General features: G+C 43.4%; 1 protein-coding gene across 3 annotated transcripts in view; it reads left to right on the top strand.

Annotated features, from left to right (window-relative positions):
• The window catches only part of FSTL4 (follistatin like 4), a 725,863-nt gene that overhangs the window by 337,169 nt on the left and 368,670 nt on the right, over positions 1 to 20,024 (top strand). For all 3 annotated transcript variants that reach the window (XR_014838793.1, XM_085014566.1, XM_021084752.2), the window contains exon 3: positions 5,074 to 5,107. Coding sequence is in view for 2 of the 3 variants with exons in the window: in XM_085014566.1 (XP_084870692.1) it covers positions 5,074 to 5,107 (34 nt within the window). In the remaining variant the exon portion in view is untranslated. The remainder of the gene's footprint in view (positions 1 to 5,073; positions 5,108 to 20,024) is intronic.

The raw sequence follows: 20,024 nt of genomic DNA, 5'->3' as shown, positions 1-20,024 counted from the left end.
GATCAGTTTCTGCTTTGTATTTTATTTACTGCATTTTAATCATTTGCTTTTGTTTCCCTCTATGCCAAGTAATTTTGGATTGGATGCTGGAAATTATATGTTGTGAAAATATTCAATAAGCAGAAACCTCAGTTAAATAGAGGTGGGAGACCAGAAAGAGAAGCTTTCACTCCTTGTGATGATTATAGAATCCAAAAGGAAGAAGAAAGACTCCTTTTATTTCCTGGTAACAGCTCAGCTCAACTCAGCCAATGAAAAGCCATGAACTCTATGTTTACTATGGCCCTTCCCAATTTATATTTCCCCTCTATAAAAGAGTTTTCCTTCCCTTGCCATGTGGGGACTTGCACATGACTCTTCCTGGTTGTCATGGTTTCAGATCCTGAGCTTCAGTTCTCTGCTGATCCTAAATAAATCTTTTTTTTTTTTTTTTTTTTTCTGGCTAGAGAAATAACTGGCTGTCTGTTTTGGGTCAAAAATATGAAAAATTGTAAAGTCTCTGGATGACTTTATTGTCTTTCAGAGAGGATTTAATTTTTTTTGTTAGCCATAGAATCCTGGCAGATCATCTTGATCTACTCAGGAATAGAAATTCTTTGAGAATAAATGATCTTAACTGAAAGTCAGCTGCATTTTCCAGGACTACTCTGTCTTCAAAAACTTAATTTTTGTCTTCCTAGGACTTTAAAACTGTCAAAAATCTGTTCTTATTTTTTTAGCCTGTTTGAGGCTGATTCTTTGCTTATTTCTCAACCTCTTGCTCTTTATATGTTCAGTTCAAGCATAAGAATTTAACTCAGAAGAAAGCCCTGTGCAGAATATAGGGCTCACTTCTTTCTGATTCATTTTTCTAGGATTGGAGACCCTCAAGTTCTAGCTGCTTTTGTAGATCCAACTCAGTAACTCCCAACTCAGTGAGACTACTTTCTCTTTGGCTTCTATGCAAAACCACACATGCCCCGAAGGGAAAATCTGGCATTAGATATTTGGCTCACCTCAGTAGCCTTTTCTTATCTCCAAATACTGGCTAAGTTCTGTCGGTTTTGTTGCTTTCATATGCCTTCAAAAGCTTTTTTTTTTTTTTTTTTTTTTTTTTTGTTATTTATCCAGCTTTTAAAGTTATTCTTAACATGAGGATCAGTCTAATACAAGCTATTTTTTTCATAGCCTGAAGCAGAAGTCTATTTCACCTAATTTTCACACTATCTTTATGAATTAAGTAGAGATAGAATGTTGTAATGTGCATAAGCTTTGGAATTAGACTTTAGAATTTAAATCCTAGCTGCTACTGACCAAAATGTGGAAACTTGGACAACTTTTAACCTCTCTGACCCTATAATTCCTCCTCTTTTAATAAATATCTGAGAAATGAAGTTGCAGAAACTTTAAAGATCAGGTAATCACACTCTTTTTTAAACTATTTCAGTGCATAATAAAAAGAAAACTTCCAAATCCATTATATGCAACTGGTATAATTTTAATTCCTAAAAGTGAGGAAAAAATGACACCTAAAAATTATAGACTAATCTCACTTATGAATATTAATGCAAAAATGTATTTAAAATCATAGCAAATAGAATCAAGCAGCATATTTTTAAAAATTCATCATGATGAAGAAAAACTTATTCCAGAAATACAGAGATAGTAGAATACTAAGAAATCTACTAGATAAGTCATCAAATTAATGGAGCTAAAGAGAAAAACATCATGCGATCATAAATGCAGAAAAAAGTATTTGATAAAATTCAACACACATTTGTTTTATTTTCATTCAACAAATATGTATTGAGCATCTGCCCTATTATAAATAACACTGAGGATGCAAGACTGAAAAAGATACTGGCCCCATCCCAACTCATATTCCAGTGGAGGGAAACAGCCAATAAATAAACAAGTAAGAAGCCAAGCTAGAACATATATTTATTTTAAAAACTCAACAAAATATGTGTAGATTCCCCTAATATAATAAACATACTTTTGGCCAAAAGCCAGTTTTTACTTAATTGGGGAATGCTAAGGGTTTCTTCTTAAAATCAGAATCAAGACCAAAATATCCCCCCAAAATATCCCCTATGTTCACAACACTTAAAGTTACATTGAGGAATTAGCTTAAAGAATAAAACTAGAGACAACTGGAAGAAAGAAAGAAAGAAAATCACTGCCCCTTACAGATTATATGTACAAATGACCCCAAAATCATCATTGGGAAAACTATTATAAACAATAAGAAATTTAGTCAAGTGGTTGATAATAAAATCAATATATAAAAATCACTTGCTATCATATATACAAAGAACAGTTGTAAGATAAACAGTTGAAAGATAACTTCCATTATGATAACCAAAGATACGTAACAAAGAAACTTTCTGTTGTACAGTAGAAAATGGACAGAATACTGCAAACTACTAAAATGGAAAAAAATAAAAATCATATGAAAAAAAATTTTTCAAAGTATATACAGGCAGAGTCCCCTGGTGGCTCCTCAGGTTGAGTATCTGGCATTGTCGCTGCTGTGGCATGGTTCAATCCCTGGCCAGGGAACTTCCACGTGCCATAGGTTTGGCCAAAAAAATAATAATGAATAAAACAATAAAACTTTCTTTTATACACACACATACACACACACATATATATACAGGAAAATTATACTCTTTTTTTTTTTTTTTTTTTTTTTTTGTCTTTTTGCCTCTTCTGAGGCTGCACCCATGGCAAGTGGAGGTTCTCAGGCTAGGGGTCTAACCAGAGCTGTTGGCACTGGCCTACACTGGAGCCACAGCAACGCCAGATCCGAGCTGCATCTGTGACCTACACCACAGCTCACAGCAACGCAGGATCCCTAACCCACTGAGCAAGGCCAGGGATCGAACCCACAACCTAGTCGGATTCATTTCCACTGTACCACGATGGCAACTCCTGGAAAATTATACTCTTGAAACAAATAAAAGTAGCTGGGAACAAAAATTATTTAAAATACTTTGTGCTCAAGTTCCCCTGTGGCACAGTGGGTTAAGGATCTGGCATTGTCACTGCAGTGGCTCAAGTCACTGCTATGGTGTGGGTTTAATCTGTGGCCTGGGAACTTCAACATCCTTTGGGTGAGGCAAAGAAAAAAAAATTACCATGTTTTTAGACAAGGAGATACAACGTTATATAGAAATCACCTTCCCAAAGTTAATTTATACATTTTATGCAATTACAATAAAACCTCCATTAAATTTTTTTTTCCTAGAACTATAACAGTTTATTCCCTGTTCCACTAATATTAGTTATTCCAGGGATGGAGATGCCTGCCCTTAGAGCAGAGAACCGAGGAGTATTGTTGAAAGAACTGGGTTTACTTTGTGTAAGATGTGCTTCATGGCTTTTGTATCTCTCGTTACAGTTACTGGTCTCCAAGCTCCCTCTTGAACGTGGAGCTGCTGAGTGACTCTTCTGAAAGCAGCACTCCAGAAGCTTGTTTGATTAATTGTGTTGTGCTGATGTGCTGCTTGTCTATACCAGTGTATCTTCATTGGTCTCCACTTGGGCTTTTGACTCATTATAGGACGTGGCAGTTGTGTAATTAGAGCTTGACCGTCTTTTCAATGCCTCCCCAGGTTCCCCTCTGATATTGCCTCCCCTCCTGGCCCCATAAGAATGCTAAGCAAGAAAGCTAAGATATGGGAGTTCCTGTTGTGGCTCAGTGGGTTAAGAACCTGATGCTTTCTCTCTGAGGATGCGGGTTCGATCCCCGGCCTCGCTCAGTGGCTGAAGGATCTGGCCATTGCCACGAGCTTCAGAGTAGGTCGCAGATGCAGCTCAGATCCAGTGTTGCCATGGCTATGGTGTAGGCCGGCAGCTGAAGCTCCAATTTGGGGGGAAAAAAAAAAGAACACTAAGATGGAAAAGACAGTGTCATGTGTTTAAAAAATGCTGGTGCCGAATGATCTTCTAAGTGTTTGTGTTTGATCTTTTCTTCTTCAGTTGCTAGAATGTATTTTCAGCTTATTTTCAATATTAGGCTTTTTATCCTAAACGGATCATTTATAATGGATTATAGATACTAGAAACTTTTTTACTAGTTATGAAACCAAAATACGTTTCAGCCTTCCCCCCCTGCCCCCGCTCCCCACTCCCAAAGGTTTCTCACTGGTCTTTTTCCTGCTTCCTGACCATACCCTGTACTTTTCTGCTGCCCTGCCTTTCCTCAAGCCTCTCTCTCTGCCTGGCGCACCCTCCCTCCCTCATTGTTGTCTGAAAGCCTTCCATTCTTCAGTGCTATTTTCAAAGGTTCTTAAAAAAAAAATACCAAAAAACAAACCCCCCTTTTCTCATGTTTTCAGTTGAATGTGAATATACTGGTGTTTATCAAGGCAAAATCACCCCTTTTTTTCTCAGTGATTTGTATTTGTTCTGTTCCCTTCTGTTCAATTGTGAATATCTTTAATGCAAGGACTCTGTTTTGCCTGTGTAATTTTTGAAACACTTCGCTTATTATTGCAGGAACATGAGATTGAATGAAAAAAAAGCCAAGGGCCTAATTTAGTCCAGTGGCGTGGATGGGCTACCCAAATTGCCCACACTGTCCCACTCTTTGGAGACTCTTAATGGGCATAACCAGTCCCCTGATCATGCCAGTGACTCACACAGAAGCAAGACTGATCTTTCCCATGACACCACAGATCAGAGCCTGATGCTGCTCAGACAATTCTGGCCCTGTCAACTTCTTGTCCCCAGGCCCTATAAGGACCTGCAGTTGAGGAGGGTGGGAATTCAACCTGGAACAAAATCTTTCCTAGCAATTGGTACCAGTCCAGTTTCTACATAAGGAAGACTGTGAGAGTTGACTCTGCTCATTAAAAACTGCATGATTAACAGTATTTTCTGCTTAAGCCACCAAAGCCATAAGTAGTTTACATTCACAGATAGGTGTGTATGTTGAGAGTGCAGTAGACCCAGCATTGCCAAATTTCTTATTCTTATGAGATTGTTCACCTTTCTGTGAATAAATGTCTAACAAGAGGTGCGATATTTGCAAGTATCCCTGTATATGAATTATCCTTCAAAAAACACCCTATCTTTCTTTTCTTGCAGAAATCCAGAAGCTTTGAAGTCACAAGAAGAGCAGGTAAGGAAGATGTGTTCATACCCATTTTATTCTCATTGTTGACATGTTGGACGTAGTTTGTTGAAGTTAATATGAACTCTAGACTGGGGGCAGCCTGTTCCTTGAAATTTCATGTGGCCTTTTCTGGGTGCTAACTATTTGGCGCTTGTCTCTAGGGACTGCAGGAACTAAAATTTTCTGGTTTTCTTACAAAACCTACGTCTTCTACCTTTACGTATTGGAGATGAGTCTGGGGAACTGGTTTATTCATGATGATGTTTACAGTATCTCAACAGAATCCTCATTTGTGAGTGCAGTTTGAAGTAATTATTTAGTCCCACCCAGTGAAAAGAACATTAACAACAAAAAAATGGCTTATGGTTTGAGGTATCTAAATATCTGGTAAAAGGTGCCCCTGTGAAAAATATTTCTGATTAGATTTTTACAATTTAGGTTAAACTTAAATATATAGAAGCAATTGATTTCCCTTTTGAATACAAAGGTTTTCACCTTAACCACACCTCCTTCTCCGTGGTATTGTCTAAAAAAGAGGGCCATTCATAAAAAAGTGAGCAAATTCCATATTGATTCCCAAATCTAAAAATCTTACCTACTGGTTAGTTTTTATTTTATTCATCATAACAAAAGACACAGAATGGCCATGTTGCTAAAGTGTGTTTCTAGAGCTTGGAGATCTAAACCTTCCATACTATCTATACTGATGGATTAATAGGCCTGGTTTGTGCTGCTGTCCATGGTACTGGAATCTCAGTTACAAATGCTCTGGATAATCTAGCTCGAAGGATGAACTTTCTGGCTTTCATTCATGTTTGCCATTGATTCTTGTTTTGGACTCAGTATCCTCCGAACTGCATGCGTAGGGCAAGCTGCATTGTTTGGACATCAAAATTAGATGAGACTCGATGAAAGTGCGTGGGGCAGGGAAGGCATTTTTCTTATTGAAAGTTGTGTTTGCAATGAGTGTGATGACCATGTAAATTGGAGAAAAATAGCCACTAGGAGAGAAGCTGGCTTAACTTAACTTTAGAATCCTATTCTATTCATGTCACTACCCCTAGGTGTGACTGCTCAGAATTAATTTGCATTATAGAATCACATATAGATTCTCTTGGAATCTTCCTGTCCTTGTGTTAGAAATGTCTTTAAATGGTAAGACTAGGATATGCGATAACTATGTGCATTTTTGCTCAAAGGCATTAAAAGTTCTTATGTTACCAGATATTCCAATTCCCTAGATGACTGGGTGTCTGAGGAGGGCAAATGCATGGTCAGGTTGTGTTCTGTTTATCCATAACCCCTTTCTCTCTTAAGGCAGCATCTTTCACAAATAGCTGACTGGAAGCATATGCCTTGGGGTGGTACTGGGAAATTTGTCTTGACATAACATAAAATGTTTTCTTTCTGTTGTGAACTGGTGTCTTTCTTCCTTGTTTCTGTCAAAGTTGAGTGTTCAAGAATTCCTGAAATAGACCAGTGCCTTAATGTCAGTGCTTATAACCCAGCAGGAAAGAAGGAAGATTGGGACCTTGCATGTTGGTTCCAAGTATTTTTGAGCCTGAGATTAATTGGCTTTGGTAGTGGGGTTGTTAATCTTCTCCAGAACAATGTATGGTATAAAAATAGTAGAAGCACTGTGAATATTTCAATAAACTATTATTCCTACAAACACAAATAAGACTTTATTGTCTAGCAACAAGCACTTAAGATTGGTTTCTGGGGGAGTTCCCGTCATGGCGCAGTGGTTAACAAATCTGATTAGGAACCATGAGGTTGCGGGTTCGATCCCTGGCCTTACTCAGTGGGTTAAGGATCCAGCGTTGCAGTAAGCTGTGGTGTAGGTCGTAGACACAGTTCGGATGCTGCGTTGCTGTGGCTCTGGCATCGGCCAGCGGCTACAGCTCCGATTAGACCCTTAGCCTGGGAACCTCCATATGCTGGGGGTGTGACCCTAGAAAAAGACAAAATAGAAGAAAAAAAAAACCAGATTGGTTTCTTACCTTTGAGTTGATCTGAAACTGAAAGAGGAGCAGTAGATAACACTACATTTTTCTGCTCTGTTTACCAGGCCCAGGATATTCTAGAAAGATCTAGAGAGGTAGCCTCTGGAACACAAAACCTAAGATACTTGCCTTTTTTGTTTTGTTTCATTTTAATACTACATCTGGTTTAGGATATCAGCTCCAACCAGGTTCATTGCTACAAATGGATGACTAATTGCACCTTCATACTATATGACTTTTGCACACTCTTGATCAAGTCTATAAAGTAAGGAGTGAGGGCGCTAATATTAGTGGTGGAAATGGAGTCTAGACTAAATCCCAATTGGGTTGGAGAGCATTAGAGTGACATTACTGTCCTGTGCACCTCAGACCGGTTCTCTGCCTTATTTCCCCCTGTGCCCCTCCCAGCCGTGGACCCAGTGATGTCATGGTTCCCAGATTATAGCCCATTATTCTTGCTTCTAGACTTATACTGTTTCTGAAGCCTGCATGCTCTTTGTCCCTCTTGTCAGTGAAATGCATCTGCCCCTTACCCCTTGCAACTCTCTTTCTGAAGAGTTTTACTTACCATACTTTATCTGAGAATTAAGGGCTTTAAATTAGGTCATTCATTTCCTTAGAGCAGACACCCTCCCCTCATTCATTCCTAAATTCCTCAAGACCCTAGCCCAGGGTCTATAGTTGCTCAACAATTGTTTCTTGAATAGAGTGCAAATTTAAAAATTGCTTTGTGTGTTTACTTTTCACTCCGACCCTGTCCTAGTGACAGACAGGTGAGGCAGCGAGTCATTTGGTTCTACTAAGGCACTTCTGGGGAGTGTTCTGTGGATACCCAGATATTCCTAGTTGATGCATTGATGAAAGTGCTCCCTGCTCAGATAAGGGGATGTTATAGACTGAAAATTGCATCTCCCAAAAAGATACGTTGAAATCCTAACCCAGAACACGTGAGTGTGACCTTACTTGGAAATATGGTCTTGGCAGGGGTGTGATTAAGTTAAGATGAGATCATACTGGAATAGGATGGGCCCCAATCCAAGGAGTGAGATCCTTTTGAGAAGAGAGACATTTGGACACAGGCACACAGGGAGAACAGTATGTTTTGATGAAGGTACAGATTGGAGTGATGAGTCTGTAAGCCAAGGAACACCAAGGATTGCTGACAATCACCATAAACTTGAAAGAAGCGAAAAAGAGTCTTCTCCTAGAGCCTTCAGAGGGAGCATGGCCAGGCCACCACTTTGATTTCTGACTTCCAGCCTCCAGAGTTGGGAGAGAACAGATTTCTCTTGTTAAACCACCCAGGTTATGGAACTTTATTAAAGTATCCCTAGAAAAATAATGCACTTAGTAAATACTGGACTCAATCTCAAGCTTGTCATTTTTATTGCAGATCCTCTCAGGTCTTTAAGATGCAAAATAGAACTTTCAAAAGGGGGTGTAATATGCAGCATTTCCCTAACTTAGTTTCTCATGGCATCTTGATTTGTTGCTTTTAATCATCTCTGAGTTGGCATTTCATGTAGTGCCCTCTGCAAGCCCTGCTCTAGAGTGTCCATGAAGAGGGACAGCTTCGTCAGAGCCCAGGATGTGCCCCAGCACCAGCACCTGTCTTCCAAGGACAGTGCATGGAGAGAATGGGGCCATAGTTATAAAGATAATTACATCTTGGTTGTTGTGAAGTTTTCAGAGAGCTTTCATGTTCTTTACCTCCCTAGACTCAGTAACGAGTGATATGAGCGGAGCAGATAGCACCTTAGACAAGACTCCTTCCTTTCTGTGCTAATTTTAATAGGAATAAAGTCCCTCTGGGCCCATGTCCATCTAATACATGGAACTGATCTCTAATGGGAAGGGGAAGGGGGCTTCCATGGCTTGATATCGCTTCATCATCCAAGGATTTCTAAACATACATGGCCACTGCCAAGCCCAGAGAGCTGAGAGGGACTCTTGGAAGAAAGCTTTGTTTCTCATTTGGATTTATGGTAAGGACTCTCAGGGGAACCTGGAGGGAGAGAGTGTCAGAGGTTGTGACAGGACTGCAAGACTGGCAGGATGTCTTTGGGGAAGGGTGTACCTACCCCAGCGGGACCTGCTTCCACCTTCAGAGCAGTCCTATGTTATGCTCCTACCTTGGGGTCCACCTCTGCCAGCTGCACGGTGAAGGAGAGATGGCTGCTTCTTCATCTGCTTTCTAATGCAGGTGTTTTTACACCTCCCCTAGACACCTACAATTTAATTTCAACTTTTCCTGAAGCTTCAGCAAAAGGTGCCAACCTCACCTCTCTGAGACACTCCCTTGTCCCCTCTGAGAGCCAATGCTGATCATGACTGCCAGAATTCATCTCCTCAGACCAGTACTTTTCTCTAACTGATGCCATCACATCGAATTACAGCCATGAGAGAACACTTGAGTGAGCTGAGCAAGCAGCCGGGATAAGTCATCCCTTGTCAGCCATCCCTTACAGCATGGGGTTATCCATACGCTATTCCAGATGTCTGTGATTGTGCTCTGATTAGAGGCTATGGGTTTGGGGGTGGGCACCAGTGTCATGTTGCATTACCCACCCTCCCAGCGATGGCTCACTCACACATTCTGGTCTAGACCAGCCTGGCTGGCTTCCGGCAGGGCTGTGAAGGAGACCTGGGCGGAGAGATGCTGCTGTCTTCGTGGAAAAGGAGAGGAGCGTGACAGTCACACAGCCAGGGTGGCTCTGGCTGCTTAGCAATGCAAATCTTCTATATAAACATAACCTGCCAGTCCTGACTGTGTAACTAGTGCCTCACTTTGTGAAAACCCTTGGAATTAGTCCCTTAATTGGCAGCTGCCTCTAATCGCCCCTTTATAGTTCTGTGCATCTGGGTGAACTTCAGCTATCAAGAATTGCATTCTGTTTACCATTAATTTTGATTTTGTTTAGCAGATGTTTTCTGGATCTCTCATTTGCCCACATAATCTATCTTGGTATAATGTGAAGTGGCTGACTCTCTCTGATGAAACACATTAATAAACTCCTGGCTTCTTTGGGGGTAACTTCTTTAATGGCTGCAGATGAAGGGAATTTAAAAGGAAGCAATGCAGATTTGATAGTGCCTGGGGTAGTGGGCCCTTTTCCAATCAAGACTGCCATCTGGGGAAAGAAATGAATTTTCTTTCCCCATCCTACCCTCACTCTGTACAGTGGAGCTTGCTTGTTCTCTCCTGAAGTCACTGGACTCCAAAAAGTTGGGCGTGACATCTCTCTCTGACAATTTTTAACCCCACAAAAGCTGACTCTTGCTGAATAGTGCCTCTGTTCTTTAGCTTCTGGAAAACTGTATTGCACCCAGTTGCCCCAGGTGGAGTGGGGAGTGGGTGACACAACTGGCTGATGTGTCCTTGTATATGATATGGTTGTATATGATAATTTGATACGTGGTTTTGATCATGACCAATTGGCATTAGAATTACACCTCTTCACTTACTCACAGTGTGACTTTGGATAAGTTACTTAATCTTATTTGAAAAAAAAATGGGGCTAGGAATAAAACAGACTATTAGTCCCAACTCTGGGTTGTAAAAGCCCAACTTGCACTGGCTAAAGAAGCTGCAGCGTCTAAGGGTGGATCTGGCTTCAAGAACAGCTAATATAGCATTCTTACACTTCCTTCTCCTTCTTCCTCTTAACATGTTGGCCTCTTCCACACAGCCTTGCAGGATGGCTCCCAGTAGCTACGGCTCGCAGAATCCTGACTGCTCACCATCCAACAGATGAAACTGCTTTCCCCAATATGACAAAAAGAAAAAAAAGTTCCAGTCAGGAGTCTGATTGGCTGGCCTTGTATCATGACTCAAGCCCTAAACCAGACACCGTGGCAGGAAAGGGTTGGCATACTGTGATTGGCCAGGCGAGATCATATGTTCTCCCCTTGGGCTTTGCAGTATGGACCACACTCGAATGCTGGAACATGAGTACAGGTTTGGTCCACAGAGGATGGATGCTAAGCAGTAGGCATTGATGGACATATTAGGACACAGCCTCCTGGACATATTAGGGGAAGGATTCAGCATGAAGAGCCCTTGGCACTGTGTGGACAGTAGAATCAGTACCCAATGAACTTGGTTGGTAGTCCCACTATGGCTATACTCATGCTATACCTTCAGATCTGGCCTTAGACGTAGAATGAAGAATGCCTCAGTCACCAAACCCATTCCTCTATCTCCAAGCCAACTTACAGGTGACCTTACATGTTGAAACCTTCTGACTTTGCCCATGAAGGATTTTCTGAAATTTAGCCCATTCCCATCCCTCCCCTCCATCAGAGTCTTACTTTAACTTTCTGCTCCAATTCTCTTATTCTGGAATCAGAATAACCAAACAGCTCTCTTCTTGAAGATGTCTGTAAGAACTTAAGGAAAAAGACATAAAAATTCGTCTTCCTAGATTATCGGTTTTCTGGGCACTGAAGTCAGAAAACGCCGTGAGTATCACAGTTACTATACTCGGCATATTTCCTTTAAGTTACTTCAGTGTAATAAAGCTCTTCTAAATACAGACAAGGGCCCTTCACAAGGACCAAGCACAGCCTTTAGCCAGAGGATTCTTGGGCTGTGAGTTACCCCAGGCTTCTGCTCCCCAAGCTTCGCCAAGACAAATTCTAAGAGTCTGGACCTGAGAAGACCAGCCATGGACTAAGACAGCCTGAATGAACTTGACTTACATGTCCCTACTGTCCCTTACATGTGGTCCCTTAATCAAAAGTCTTCCTGGCTCTGCGTGAGTACCTGTTCTCTCCTATCACCTGGCTGATTTCAGTTTTCTCCAGTGATTTGGAAGAAGCAGGACCTTGCTGTGTATATGTGTATACCTCAGGGCTGATGATGGGAGCCACTCATGCTGCTGTGTGAATGTGTGTGACACCTCAGCTGGAGCCCCACTGCCACACCATACAGCACTGGTCGTTGTGGCCTGTGCTCTTGGGGCTGCTCTCACATCTTCACTTCTCATAAAGTAAAATTACGGGTGTAGGGGCTGCCAGGTTGTTTGTTTGTGGGACCCCATAGCTCCTGGGCACCCCAGTCATCTGTTATGCTCTTCTCACCGCTGCCCTTGGAAGGGCTCCCTCTCCTTCATGACCATGCTCAAGGAGCTACCCCACTCTCTTGGATAACTTGTGGGTCTCCTCTGATAAAAAGTCCTTGAGGAGTTCCCGTCGTGGCTCAGTGGTTAACAAATTTGACTAGGAACCATGAGGTTGCAGGTTCAATCCCTGCCCTTGCTCAGTGGGTGAAGGATCCGGCGTTGCCGTGAGCTGTGGTGTAGGTCACAGACGTGGCTCTGATCCCGTGTTGCTGTGGTTCTGGTGTAGGCCGGCAGCTACAGCTCCAGTTGGACCCCTAGCCTGGGAACCTCCATATGCCACAGGAGCGGCCCTAGAAAAGGCAATAAAAAAGACCAAAAAAAAAAAAAAAAGTCCTTGAAAGATACTTATGCAAATGAACTAGCTTTCTTTTTTTTTTTTTTTTTTTTTTATTATTATTTTCCCACTGTATAGCAAGGGGGTCAGGTCATCCTTAGATGTATACATTGCAGTTACAGTTTTTTCCCCCACCCTTTCTTCTGTTGCGACATGAGTATCTAGACAAAGTTCTCAATGCTATTCAGCAGGATCTCCTTATAAATCTATTCTAGGTTGTGTCTGATAAGCCCAAGCTCCCGATCCCTCCCACTCCCTCCCCCTCCCATCAGGCAACCACAAGTCTCTTCTCCAAGTCCATGATTTTCTTTTCTGAGGAGATGTTCATTTGTGCTGGATATTAGATTCCAGTTATAAGTGATATCATATGGTATTTGTCTTTGTCTTTCTGGCTCATTTCACTCAGTATGAGATTCTCTAGTTCCATCCATGTTGTTGCAAATGGCATTATGTCATCCTTTTTTATGGCTGAGTAGTATTCCATTGTGTATATATACCACATCTTCCGAATCCAATCATCTGTCGATGGACATTTGGATTGTTTCCATGTCCTGGCTATTGTGAATAGGGCTGCAATGAACATGCGGGTGCATGTGTCTCTTTTAAGTAGAGCTTTGTCCGGATAGATGCCCAAGAGTGGGATTGCAGGGTCATATGGAAGTTCTATGTATAGATTTCTAAGGTATCTCCAAACTGTTCTCCATAGTGGCTGTACCAGTTTACATTCCCACCAGCAGTGCAGGAGGGTTCCCTTTTCTCCACAGCCCCTCCAGCACTTGTTATTTGTGGATTTATGAATGATGGCCATTCTGACTGGTGTGAGGTGGTATCTCATGGTAGTTTTGATTTGCATTTCTCTTATAATCAGCGATGTTGAGCATTTTTTCATGTGTTTGTTGGCCATCTGTATATCTTCCTTGGAGAAATGTCTATTCAGGTCTTTTGCCCATTTTTCCATTGATTGATTGGCTTTTTTGCTGTTGAGTTGTATAAGTTGCTTGTATATTCTAGAGATTAAGCCCTTGTCAGTTGCATCATTTGAAACTGTTTTCTCCCATTCTGTAAGTTGTCTTTTTGTTTTCTTTTGGGTTTCCTTTGCTGTGCAAAAGCTTTTCAGTTTGATGAGGTCCCATGGGTTTATTTTTGCTCTAATTTCTATTGCTTTGGGAGACTGACCTGAGAAAATATTCATGATGTTGATGTCAGAGAATGTTTTGCCTATGTTTTCTTCTAGGAGTTTGATGGTGTCCTGTCGTATATTTAAGTCTTTCAGCCATTTGGAGTTTATTTTTGTGCATGGTTGAACTAGCTTTCTGATGGGCCTTGGTGAGCCTGGGCAGGGTCAGGAAGACAGGTGCATTAGCTGTGTTGGCAAGGAGTTTCTTTGGGGCTTGCCATTGCAAAATTTGCACATGGGTCCTATCTCGAATTTGTGGGGAAAGAGTCATGTTCTCTAAGGTGTCGTACACAACCCCCAAAGGATATGAACCATTGCAGGTTCATAAGGACAGTATGACGAGCCCTTCGAGAGACAGCGTTACCTCAAATCTCACTGACCTTGCCTGTCAAGAGCCAGAGAGGAAGGCAATGGCTCCCCTGCTAGACCTGCCGAGGTCCTATCCTGCCCAGGGCATCACCTCTCTCCTCTGAGATCCCAGCACTGAAGGCTGATGTTTGTCATCTTTGTCCCTTGCCTGGCCCCCAAGCAGAAGAAGTTTCTCGGCTTTTCAGGAACCTTTGAAATGATCTGCTGCATATAAACACTGAGGTCCTTTTCAAACTCATTAAGCCATTTGCCCCAGCAGTATTAACGTGCCATCAGTGAGTCTCTGGGGTTAATTATCTGTGACTTAAAAATCATTTGTTTCTGTCTCTTTTATCTTATTGCTGCTCAGTGAGCTTTCTTTCCTAGGAAACAAGGTACAGAATTCAACTGACCATTATGGTCTAATTCCTTTCTTGTCATCAGAATTAGTTCATCTTTTTAAAATTCTTAAAACAAAACCCGCCGCCTTATTCTCAGATTGTGTTGTCTCTTAACAGCCGGTCTTTCATCTCATTTTCAGCGGGCACAGAGCCAAACAGGGCATAGTCTGTAAGGTGAGACATCTCATCCGGAGGAGTGAGGCTGGTGCTGTCTCTCCTGATGGGCCCCACTCGCTTCTGGGCGTTTACCGCTCCTGAGCCATTGCGTTCTTTCTCCCTGTGTACACGCTGTGGCGAAGGTGTACACAGTGGCCATGGTGAACAGGTCGTGTGCCCCTGGAGGGCCCTTGCAGACCAGGCAAGCAAGGTCCAGGTTCCTGGGCATTACAACCCACCCAGTGATCTTTTGCATACTCCTATTGTGGTTATGATTTTTGGCCAAGGCTGTCATTGGGTTCTAAGAAATGCTTCAGGGTCTGTGTATGAAAAACTTCTTGCAAAATGTTGAATTTTGCATGAAGTCACATTAGCGTGCAAGAATCCTGGGTCACAGAAATGAGCAGGTGCAGAGCAGCCACTGGCTCTGAGGGATGTGGACAGTGACCCATAGCCTCTGGGAAGTGAGTACACTCAACAGGGGGTGGTGTGAGCCCATGTGTGAGTACAGTCAGTGTCACTGGATGGCGCATGGCACTAGTTCACCCAGGTACCTCAGTCGGTCATTGCCTACCCGTCCATTCGCTGGAGACTTCTGTGGCCTGTTCTCAGGCCTTCGTATGCCCCCTCACCCCCTGCGGTGCTTCCACAGCAGAGTCTGGGAACCTAGTTTGATCACAACCACTTCTAAAAGAGAAACAGCTCAGGAGGAAAAGTAGGTGCCATTCTTAGGGTTTCATGCAGGTTTATTGGGTGCTAATGAGAGTTTCCTTGTGTGGACTGGAGTTTGCTGAGTGTGTGGTGATGACAAGGCACAGCCCTTGCTTTTACAGAGCACGTGTCCACAAACATGCCAGTTGAGGAGATTGCAGGTGTCCTGTACACCGAAGGGCACCTGGGTGGCCGGCACCCTGGCCAGGCGCCTCACAGCAGGGCCAAAGCCCAAGTGGGAGAGAATTTGCAAACCAGCTCAGGGGCCCCGGTGGAATAGCGCTCCGAATGGCCTGGTGGTTGTGATGTCTCGGGGTCTTCTCTCTAAAGAATGGTTCTGTTGGCAAAGTGCCAAGACCAGCTCAGCAGGATGTGGCTGAAGAATGGGTGCTGTGGAACTTAAGGAAAAAAATTAACATAAAACAAGACACAGAGACAGTAAAGGTGGGAACCGGGGGGACTCAAGGTCTCAGGGACCAAGAACCCTGCCTCAAGAAACCACACCGCTTTTATTGTGCTCTTTTAGATGAGATCAAGTGAGGAGTGGCTATGGGTGGATGATATAGGGTTTGTTTACTATTATATAAGTTCTTTTACTATATTAAAAGCCACTTAGCTGGTAAAAGGTTAAGCTTTTACTCTGACCTTTAGGCACATTTCTTAAGCTTAAGTCATTTACCAGCACTGTGACTGCTTTTCCAAGCAGGAAGATTGGATAAAGTAAAGAATGAAGATGGGCTAAAGTAAAGAAGGACAAGACGGAGTTTTCAAAGAAACATGTCTGGCAACAGCAGAGGGTCTCCTTTGGGGCAACTTGATTTGTGCAGACGTTTTGGTTGTTGGAAATAGCAAAACACTCTAACTAGCCCAAACACAAAGAGGACCTCATTGGCTTAGTTAGCTGGACAGCTGGGCAGGGCGTGGAGGGGCAAGGGGTGCTGGCTTCAGGAAAACCTAATGTAGGTACCAGGATCTGGTTTCACTCATCTCACCCACTGCACCAGCCTCCCCTCCTTCCAGCTCCCAGTCCTGGAGAAGAGGGAGAGCTTCGGGTCTGCTATTTTCTGCAGAAGTGCTAAAATCTGTTTAGATTGGTTGCTCTGAATTGGTGCCTAGGGCCAGGGAGGTGCTCCATGCTGCTGGGTCCAGCAGTCACCAGCCGTACTCTGAGAGTGAGAGGGAGGCAGAACTCGCAATGGCACCTGGGACTCTGCCCACCCAGAGGCCAGGATGTAGGAAGGTGCGTATTGTCAGTAACTTGGTTATTTCACCTCCATCTCTACATCCCCACCCCGAAGGGGCGACAAGTGCCTGGCAGGCAGGCTGAGCTTCAGCAGGCATCTCGCTAGCATCTGGGGAAGAGCAACTCTCCCCTCTTCCAAGAAGGAAACAGGCTGAGAGCACTGGTGAGCTGGGGTCCCAGGAGCATGTGAGGGAATGTGGCTTGGAACCCAGATCCCTGAGACAAATACAGGCATGTTTGGTTTTTTAAGTCCTGCAGCAAGAGCATCTTCTGCTCCCCCTCCTCCTTTGACAGACCCCATGGCCCCATGGGGTGCAGGGAGGCTCCCCTGGGCTGACCCATGGGGGTGTTACTACATGTAGGGAGCCTCAGCATGGTCTTGTTTCTTTAGCTTTTCAGCCAAAGGATGAAAGGATCAAAAGCCAATGTGCTGGGAGTTCCCATCGTGGCTCAGTGGAAACGAATCTGACTAGCATCCATGAGGACGCAGGTTCAATCCTTGGCCTTGTTCGGTGGGTTAAGGATCTGGCATTCCCATGAGCTGTGCTCGCAGACACAGCTCAGATGCCACATTGCCGTGGCTGTGGTATAGGCCAGCAGCTACAGCACTAATTTGATCCCTAGCCTGGGAACCTCCATATGCCGTGGGTGCAGCCCTAAAATGACAAAAAACAAACAAATAAATAAAAAGCCAATGTGGGGCCATTTCGCCCCCACCTTGGTAACTTCAGTACTTACCTCCACGAGGCTTCCAGAAACTTTATTTTCTGTTTTTTATGAGATCACCTTCTTTATCAGGAAGAGGTGGTGTGGGCTGTCTGTTGCTGCTGCTTCCTCATGGGAATTATGTGACTGGCGGGGACACAGACGGGGTGAGGAGACTGGGCCTTATAGAAAACCAGTCACTTGTTCACAAGCTGCTTTTAAATAATCAGTTTCTCATTTGTCCATACATTGATTTGGGGGCAATGGCTTCACTTTTTTAATGTCAATTCCTTACCTTGGAAGAGTTCTGGATGGAAACATTTTCACACTCAGTCTCTTATTTAATCCTTATAAACCCCCTTTGTAAAACTGCAAAGCAGACTTGGCAATTTTATTTTATTTTTGTCTTTTTAGGGCTGCACCCACGGCATATGGAGGTTCCCAGACTGGGGTCAAATCGGAGCTGTAGCTGTTGGCCTACGCCACAGCCATGGTAATGCCAGATCCGAGCCGTGTCTGCAACCTACACCACAGCTCACGGCAACGCTGGATCCTTAACCCACTGAGTGAGGCCAGGGATCAAACCCACAACCTCAGGGTCCCTAGTCGGATTTGTTAACCACTGAGCCACGATGGGAACTCCACAATTTTATTTTTAAATAGAAGAAAGTAGAGGACCTTTGGAATGCTATGAGAAACTGATCAAAGAATTAAAATGGGCTTGACTGAGGTCATTCAGGAAAGCACGTTTTTGATGGCCGCGCAGCACTGTTTGTACGGTTCTGAATTTGCAAACGCGAATTCATCATTCCGCTGCAGGATTAGGGGGCTGAGAACCCGTGGGGCTGCTGCGACCAAAGTTGAACCACAGACCTCCACGGTCAGAAGAAATGGGCCTGAAAGGAGAAAATCACAGGTCTGGAAAAAGAGTTGTGGGAGTGAAAATACATTTCGATCTGTTGGTTTTACTAATTTTAGCAGTTATTTGTGCTCTCTCTTTGCTGGAAGCAGCATTCCCATCCAGCTGCTTGGCTGCTTCATTTGAATTTTTATCATTTGTGTGAATCACTGCATATTTGGATACAAAATGGGAGTCCTGTGGCTAAGAGGAGACGTTTATCTGACAGGGTCAGATCTAATCTCATGCTTAGAATCTTCAGTTGAAAATAAAATGAGTTGAGGGTTTTTTTCTGCTTTTTAAAAAAAAAAAAAAAAGATAGCGGGTCTGTAAAGCTGGCTAGCATATCATTTACCCCCCTTTATACAAAATTTATCTTATACTTGAATAGCGTGACCAGGCTGCTTTTTGCTCTCAAAGAGCTTTTTCGTTTGTCGCATTTCGGAAAACCTGTGAGTTGGGTTGGTGAAGATATTATCATTGGTAACTGACCGACAGGGGCATTGATACGAAGAGGTGGCCAGAGACTTGTCCCAGGTTACACACAGCTAAGGGAGGCGGGGCTGGAGCTGTGACTCTCGGCCCTGGACTCCTCCTACCAGGCTTCCTCTAGGAACGTGAGTTTACAGCAGAAGTTTTCCAATTAAAACCCAGTGGGAAGGCATGGAATTTTCAGTCCTGTTTTGGTGCTTTTAAAAATAAATTACTGTGAAGACAACTTTTCTTATCTGTCAATGTAATGATCCTATACCTTGGGGATTCAGAATATTCAAAATGTGTATGGGGGAAATGGTAAAAGTTAATCATTTTCACAGTACCTGTCTGTGGTGAGGTTTAATTATCACTTGACATACTTCATGGTTTAAAATGATGACAGTTTAAAATAGAGCCAGGGAGAGCCAGAAAATCCATTCATTATCAAGTGTCAGTGCTGCCTTAGGGTAACCCCCAAACACAGATGCTCCCCACACAAGTGGTGCTGCAGCCTGTGTGGGTGACTGCACATGGTCCCGGAACTGAAGCCCAGGTCGGGAACTCCATTCTGACCCTGCTGTCATCATCCAGGAGGAGCAGGGCCAAATCTACCAGCATCATTTGCTTCTTGGATCATATTCCAGATGTGAACTTCCCTGGTGCTGTCCCAGCCCAAACCTGTCACTGGTCTTCTGCAGAATTTTTGATGAATAAGACAGTTCACTGTGATGTGTGCTTTGAATGAACGAATGAGATCTCTTTTGACGACAAGGAGAGACAAACATTTCCATGCCTCTCTTAGGGAATTGCATGCCTTCCCAAGATGAGAAGGATGAGAAGCAGCTTCCTGTTGTGGCGGTTGTTTAATAAGCTCTGCTCTTTGTCTGTGTCAGCAAAAATTAAACAATTGTTTCTTACCTGTGAGATTTCTGTAAGAAGAGCTATCCCAAGTGGACCTGTCTGTCCTGATCTCAGATTTCACACCGGAGAGTCCTGAGAAAGGAAGCAGATGAAGCCATCTCAGAAATGCAAATGCTGCTTGACATCTATTAGCTCAATGCTTATCCATCGCTGACAGCAGGATCCATTAGGATGCCTGTGTCACGGATCAGAGATACTTGGAATATAGTGAGAGACAAGCCACTGCCGGCTGAGCCCTGTTGAGACGATCCGAGAGCACGCTGGATGTGCCGAGCATGCTGGTCCAGGCACCCCTCTTCCTCTTGTCCCGCATCACTCTTTGGTTTCCCAGGCCAGCCCCACAGCCCGTCTTCATGGTTGCATCCCCCTCCCCCACTGAGCAGCTGCCTGGATGCTCTGTATGGCGGTGGTCATGCCCTCTTGGGA

This window comes from Sus scrofa, chromosome 2, assembly GCF_054392235.1.
Source record: "Sus scrofa isolate SSC_HxYL_T2T_F1_AM1 chromosome 2, Sscrofa_HxYL_maternal_Yorkshire_Landrace_v2.0, whole genome shotgun sequence".
NCBI classification, from domain to species: Eukaryota; Metazoa; Chordata; class Mammalia; order Artiodactyla; family Suidae; genus Sus; species Sus scrofa.
This window is presented reverse-complemented; position numbering and strand designations above follow the sequence as displayed.